The following is a 7,466-nucleotide window of genomic DNA, read 5'->3' as shown; positions in this document are numbered from 1 at the left end:
CCCGGCAACCCCCTGGAAGTTTCCAGCACCACCTCTGCATCCCCACCCTGACCTTCCGGGTGCCATGCTTTGACTAGCTGTCCACCCAGACATTGCCCTGCACCGTGTGATGGCCCTTCTGTAGCTGAGGCTCCTGTCCTTACTTTGGGTGTCTTTGCTTCCTTCTCTCCTTCTGGACATTCTCTCATTGGGATGTTGGGCCTCCTGGAATGATTCTGACCTTCTTTCCTTCTGTTAAGGGTTTCATCTCTCCCACCACATTAAAAATTTTTTTCAATTTCTGTTCTTGAAATGTTCATGCACACACTCCTGTTCTGATTGCCGTTTGTTTGAAGTCTTCTGCTTTCTCTCTGAGGTAATTGTATATTTTAAAGTTTTCCCCTGCTCCATACTTTGTTTTCTCTGCTTGTTGGCTTAGTTGGGGGTGATGTCTTTCTTTTTCTTTCTTTTATTTTTTGGTTGGGGGTAGTGTCTTTCTTTGTCTTCCTTGTGAGAGGCTCACTGTTATCTTCCCAACGTGATTAGTAACTGAAGTCTGGAAGCCCTGTGCGCAGGGGCAGGGCTTACCAATGAGCAGGTGTCTCTGCAGGATGACAGAGGGCAGGGACCTTTAACTGTCAGGGCCAGAGAGCTTTTCCTGGCTAGAGGTGCTGAGTGCTGAGAGAAGGGAGAGAGGCCTGGGGGGTGGGGCAGGAGAGGCGCAGTTCCTATTTGTGAGTATAGAGAGTCACAAGGTCCAGGCACAACTGGTTCAAATGTGTCCCATGTCCCGTCTTTGATGGAGCAGGGGGCAGGGCAGGGAGAGGTCTGGGTCTAAGGGTTCCTGGCAAGAGCGCTGAGCAGTCCACGTGTCTGTCTCTGCCTTTCAGAGTCTGGTACCTTCACCTCTGAAGATTGACATTTTTAATATCAGATTCAACACATCCAGTTGGCTTTGTTCCTGGAAGCACAGGGAGAGGTGGACGGGCAGGGAGATGCCCTGCCTCCTGGGGAGCTGGCTGGTTAATTAGCAGGGCTCTTTCAGGTGGCTCTAGTGGTAAAGAATCCACCCGCCAATGTAGGAGATACAAGGGACACAAGTTCAATCCCTGGGTCAGGAAGATCCCCTGGAGGACGGCATGGCAACCCATGCCAGTGTTCTTATCTGGAGAATCCCATGGACAGAGGAGCCCGGAGGGCTATAGTCCATGGGGTCACAGAGTCAGACACAACTGAAGTGACTTAACATGCACGTTCACACAGCTGCCCAGGAAAGACCAAAGAAAAAGGAGGTCCCATGGCCACAGCCCACCACAGCCCGCGGAGGAGGCAGCGGCCTGCCCAAGAGCCAGTTTTTTCTCAAGCAGGGGCCACCTCCCCCCCAGCCACACTCACTGTCCCCATCAGGTGCCACTTCACCAGGGGCTCATCTTTCCGGTGGCCCAGCCAGCCCAGGCAGTGACTCAGGAGGGAGGAAGCAAGGAAGGAGACCTCATTCCCTTTGGTTGCCACAGAGGCGCCCAGGCTTGATGAAACCTTCAGGCTGTGAGCCAAGTAGCAGCAGCATCTAACTCAGACACGAGTCTTAAAAATTGAGTGTCCTCCCCCAGCACCCTCCACCCTCACGCTCCAGGCCAGCACCCCACAGACTCTGGGAGCATCCTTCTGGAGCTACATGCAACGATTGCTCTTTAGTCACTAAATTGTGTTGCATGCACTCTTTTGCAACCCCATGGACTATAGCCTACCAGGCTCCTCTGTCCACGGGATTATCCAGGCAAGAATACTGGAGTGGGTTGCCATTTCCCTTTCCACGGGATCTTCCCGACCCAGGGATTGAACCTGCGTCTCTTAGGTCTCCTGCACTGGCAGGCAGATTCTTTACCACTGAACCACCTGGGAACCCCACATACAACTATACAGTTATTTTTCCCCTACATGTACTTGTAGGTATGAAATGGCCGGCAGGGATGCCTCCTGCCCTAGGTGGGCTTATCTCCTACTGCATGTTTCCTCATCCTCATCCAGCAGCTAAATGCTTTTTTGAAAAATGTGGGTCAGATGGTAAAAAAAAATCCGCCTGCCAATGCAGGAGACATAAGAGACACAAGTTCGATCCCTGGGTTGGGAAGATCCCTTGAAGAAGAAAATGGCAACTCACTCCAATATTCTTGCCAGGATAATCCCATAGACAGAGGAGTCTATAGTCCATAGTCCATGGGGTCGCAAAGAGTCAGACATGACTGAGCACGCACACGCACACACACATACGTTACTTTTAGTGCAAACATTTTTATTACAGATATTAGCACTTTCCAATAGTCACGGAGGACACTTATTCTTTGTGTAACCCCTTCATCATCACGGCCCTCAGCCACCTGGGAGGTTCTGGGTTGTTCTTCCCTCCCGTAGCCTGCAGAGGTGGCCACCTGAGCCACCTTTCTGTTACTTGGTTGCTTCATCCCCTTCAATCAGGTGGGCACCCTCTTAGATCCAGCTTGGCTTAGGGAGGACAGGGTCTCAGTAACTAGGGATGACTCTTCTTCCCTCTAGATATGGTGAGAGTTCACAGAGCCGGGGAACAGGGGTTCCTCCCCCACCTCTGATGCATCGAGTGGGTGACCCTAAGATACTCTCTCTGACCCAGTGGCTGTGGCTTGGAAGCCACTGGGTAACTGTCCAAAAGCCAGGCCAGTGCCTTCCAGAACATCCCTGCTATTATCCAGGGTTTCAAGAAGGACCTGAATCAGGGAAACTTCTGTCCAATTCCTGAGATGTCCAGACACACATTCCACTGGCATCTCAGGTCCCCAGGCGGGTCCAGCTCATCTGGGGGCTCTTTGTGGGGGTCTCTGTGTGGGGAAGCTTGTGTCTGTTAGTTGTTCAGTCGCCAAGTCGTGTCAGACTCTTTGTGACCCCATGGACTGCAACACGCCAGACCTCCCTATCCCTCACTGTCTCCTGGAGTTTGCCCAAGTTCATTTCCATTTAATCGGTGACGCCATCCAGCCATCTCATCCTCTGTCATCCCCTTCTCCTCCTGCCTTCAATCTTGCCCAGCATCAGGGTCTTTTCAAATGAATCAGTTCTTTGCATCAAGTGGCCAAATTACTGGAGCTTCAGCTTCAGCATCAGTCCTTCCAATGAATATTCAGGACTGATTTCCTTTAAGATTGATTGTTTGATCTCCTCGTTTTCCAAGGGACTCTCAAGAGTCTTCTCCAGCACCGCAGTTCAAAAGCATCAATCCTTTGGTGCTCAGCTTTCTTTATTGTCCAACTCACATCCGTACATGACTACTGGAAAGACCTTGGCCTTGACTACACAGACCTTTGTTAGGAAAGTGATGTCTTTGCTTTTTAACACACTGTCTACCTTTGTCATAGCTTTCCTGCCCAGAAGCAATCATCACTACCCAGCCTCTAATCCACCTCTCCAGCAGGAGTGTCCTGGTTTTCCTTTAGCAAACTACCACCCCAAGTTCTGGGTAAGACCAACCACCTGACCCAGCCTGGGGTCCAGAGCATTCTCTTGCCCTGGCCACCACAGCTGGTCTTAGGAATGGGCATAGCCAGGCCGTTCCTAAGGGGAATGGCCAATGTACTACATCAATTCTGAGATGCTGTGAATGACAAAATGTACCCTTATCTAGAGCACCTCCAAAAGAAAAAAATGTTGCCAACTTCAACTGTAGGATGCCATCCACTCTCGCAAGAGCTGTTAAAATGTGGGGAGGAAAAAAAGTAAGTTCCTGTGTATGTGTGTGTGAGTCCCTCAGTCGTGTCTGACTCTTTGCAACTCCATGGACTGTAGCCCACCAGGCTCCTCTGTCCATGGGATTTCCTAGGCAAGAATACTGGAGTGGGTTGCCATTTCCTTCTCCAGATCTTCCTGACCCAGGGATCAAACTCACATCTCCTGCTTTGCATCTGAACCACCAGGGAAGCCCAAGTTCCTACGAATAACATTGAATTTGGGGTTTGAGAAGGGGCAGAGATGACGAGAACACTCTTTCTACTGGGATCCTTGGGCTGAGGTTAAGCTAGGAGATGTCAGAGCCATTTGTGTTTTTGTGCATGGAGCCTGCTTGCACCTTAATGAAACCACCAGTGGGGAAGTGTGACACTTGTGAACACTGGATCCAGCCATTGTTCACACTGGATCATGGTGTGGCATATTTTTCTTTGCCAATTGGGCCCAGAGTGATGACTAACACCCCTGCATAGTACACTGCCCATGTGGTGCCTTTCCTGACTCAACAGTCCCCACCAGAGCCACATGTCCCTGATCATGATGTCAATGCATGGATACAATAGGAAGCCTGGAGCTCCAGCACCTGGGAAGGTCGTGCCGGTGCTGGAATGGCAGGTCCTGACCCCCTGACTTCATACGATAATTGTAAAGGAAGGCAAAAGAAGAGAGGAAAAGAGGGGGATAAGGATGGGAGGGAGAGAGGTAGGTAGGGGGAAATGACTGAGGAAAGTGGGAGGAGAAGAGGGGTGGCTGAGTGGGGAGGGACCCTTGCCCAGGGTTCAGATCAAAGTTTTCCATAAGCTGGCCCTCGAAGTGAAAGCTCAGGGAAAGGACCCTGCTGAATGTCAGCTTCTCCAACGCTGGTTTCCGCTCTGCTGCTGCGTCAACAGGAGTCCTGAATCAAACTGCCCGCCACACCCAAGTAGCTGAGGCTGGGCAGTAAAATGCCTCCAGCCAAGGCCCTGAAGAACCGGCACCAGGCACAGTGACCTGGAAGAAGACGGCAACTCTGGGTGAGTCAGCACTTGGGTGTGGAGCACTCAAGTGGAAAACCAGGAGCCCATGGTGCCCAGGCCCGCGTGCAGGGGCAAGAGCACCAGGAGCTGACGGGTGGTGCCCTCAGCCCAATGGGGATCCGGAAGAAATTTGCACCCGGCTCACAATGTCCTCACAGTTGTTGGACACGGAGTCTAGAAACCACAGAAATGAAAGGGCTATATCGGTCATGGTCAGGGGTCTGACCTCTCTGCTCGGAGTGAGGCAGCAGGCACGTCTCTAGGGGGGACACGGTGACAACAAAGTCATGAGACACCTGAGCCCACGGGACCACGTCTCCAAGGCTGGGGCTGAGACGCAGCAGACACAGCACGCGGATACTGTGGCTATCCTGGTCAGTAACAAGGGAAAGCTTGCTGCCAGCTCACCCCTGGTTCTGACCTCAGCTCCAGGCTGCCCTTCCAAAGGGCGTCTCCACACGACGTGTGACCGCCTCAACCTCTGGTCTGCAGAAATCCGATTATTTGAGCTCATGTATAAAAAGATGTAGTCTCAAGGGCTTCAGAGAAGTAGGAAGAGAACTCAGCTTTATTGACATCAAGCAGACTTTCTTCCACGCGTTCTACATCCAACAGTAATACAACATAGTAAAGCACAAGGCGTATTAAAACATAGCCAGTTCTAAGCAGTCGGGATATTTCCTGTTATAGAAAAGAAGTAACCTGCCCACAGATTCACATTAACATACACGGTACATTAATATCAATCTCTGCTTCATACACCAGGCCAAGGGGCATGTGTACGTATAGGCTGCGGCCCTTCAGCAAACTGACTCTCACAACAGCATCAGCGGGAGGTGCGAGACACCCTTGATGATGAAAGAACAGTGCTTTTATAGCCGAGACCATGAGGCTGTCTCCTGCAGTCGTCTCGGGGGTCACACCCCGAAAGCTGAGCCCCCTGCACAGTGTAGCTGTCTGTAAAGCAAGTCAGGAGCCGCCTGGGAGACCCCAACACAGCATCACTCGCCACAAACCACCGTCTCTCCAAAAATAAGAACTGGAGAGAAAATGACATGAAAGGTGGGTCACTGAACTCAATAACACTGTTCTGAGTCCAGAACTGAAGCTGTCCGTTGACTTTTGGACAGCTGACTTTCGAGTTCAAATATTTTATGCAACATGAAATGAACAAAGGCAGGTAGCACGGCTGGCATCCATGTGTGGCCACCCACAAGGACAAAGTGATGGACAAACAAACTTGGGTGTAAAAGGGCTGGTGAGACGACTGCTTTTGTTTTAAAAAACCAACTTATCAGTTTATGCTCGTTGCCCACAAACTAGATTAACCTACTTTTTATTTAAATTTTCATTATCTATTTGGCTGCACAATGTCTTAGTTGTACATGCACGATCTTCAGTTGTGGCTCGTGAGATCCACTTCTGTGACCAGGGCTCAGACGCAGGCCCCTTGCACCGTGAGCATGGAGTCTTAGCCACTGGACCACCAGGGAAGTCCCCGAACTGAGTGCTTTTAACAGATCTCAAGCGATAGCTGACACTCTTCATCCATTACTGACATTCTATAAAGCAAGAATCCCACTCAAACTCTGTGGAGCAAGCTTCTTCACTGCTGCAAATGGAGACAAAAGATTCAGCTCCTCCCGCACCTGCGTTCCCATGCACTCCAGGCAGCCGCTCAGGACAGGTGGGCTCATGGCTCTGTCACTGAGGGACCAAGATCAGGAGTGAGGGACACAACCAAATGCCTCCGGCCCACCATCCCTCCGACACGGGTGCCCACTAGCAGCGGCCAAGCACACTGATCAACCTCATCAGGAGGGCGGGTAACGCCTAAGCTCGGTCAGTGTCCCGCAGGCCACGGATGTGACGAGCACAGCACGATGCTGGGACAGGAACCCTGCTGGGCCCCGTCTCCCGTGTCAGCAGGCTAGGTCTTGCTCCGCCGGAGGAGCGTGGCGGCAGGACTGGGGCTGCCCTGGAACTTGAGGCTCTGTAGGTTGACGTGGGCTCCGTGTCTGAGCAGAGTCTCCACCGTCTTAGTATGTCGGCCCTGGGCGGCCAGGTGCAGCGCGCTGAGGCCCTGCTCATCGGACAGGTCGAGCACATCGGCGCTGACCAGCTCCTCCACGACCTCTGAGTGCCCGCCGGCAGCAGCCAGGTGCAGTGCCGTCTGGCTGCGGGGGCCCCGGGCCAGCATGTTGGCCCGCTCCTCCACCAGCAGCTTGACGGTTGCCAGGTGCCCATTGCGGGCGGCCAGGTGCAGAGCAGTGCAGCCCTCTGCAGTCACTGCCTCTCTGTGGGCGCCCCGGTGCAGGAGCAGCCTGGCCGTGCTCGTGTGGCCCGTCTCCGCGGCCACATGAAGCGGCGTCTGCGCCAGCAGGTTGCACACGTTGACGTCGGAGTGTAGGTCAATGAGGACGCGGGCCACGCGGTAGTGCCCGCGCTGGGCAGCCAGGTGCAGGGGGGTCCTCCCGTCCAGCGTCTGGGCATCCACGCTCACCCCTGGCTGCTTGGCCAGCAGCTTGACGATGGGCAGGTGGCCCTGCCAGGCGGCGTAGTGCAGTGGCACCCAGGCGTCCTTCCCCGGCAGGCCTGCATCCACGCCACGGCGCAGCAGGATCCGCACGACGCCCTCCTGGCCGTGCTGGCAGGCCACATGCATGGGCGTCCGGCCCTCGCAGTCTGCCTCGTGCACGGAGGCGTTCTTCTCCAGCA

General features: G+C 53.3%; 1 protein-coding gene across 1 annotated transcript in view; it reads right to left on the bottom strand.

The window, feature by feature from the left end:
* Positions 1 to 5,238: 5,238 nt before the first annotated feature.
* The window catches only part of RIPK4 (receptor-interacting serine-threonine kinase 4), a 33,274-nt gene continuing 31,046 nt past the window's right edge, over positions 5,239 to 7,466 (bottom strand). Inside the window, exon 11 of the mRNA XM_010835010.1 lies at positions 5,239 to 7,466. Within this exon, the coding sequence (XP_010833312.1) occupies positions 6,679 to 7,466 (788 nt within the window). The 3' untranslated portion in view covers positions 5,239 to 6,678.

Source organism: Bison bison, unplaced genomic scaffold (genome assembly GCF_000754665.1).
Source record: "Bison bison bison isolate TAMUID 2011002044 unplaced genomic scaffold, Bison_UMD1.0 scf7180017864037, whole genome shotgun sequence".
In the NCBI taxonomy this organism is placed as follows: Eukaryota; Metazoa; Chordata; class Mammalia; order Artiodactyla; family Bovidae; genus Bison; species Bison bison.
This window is presented reverse-complemented; position numbering and strand designations above follow the sequence as displayed.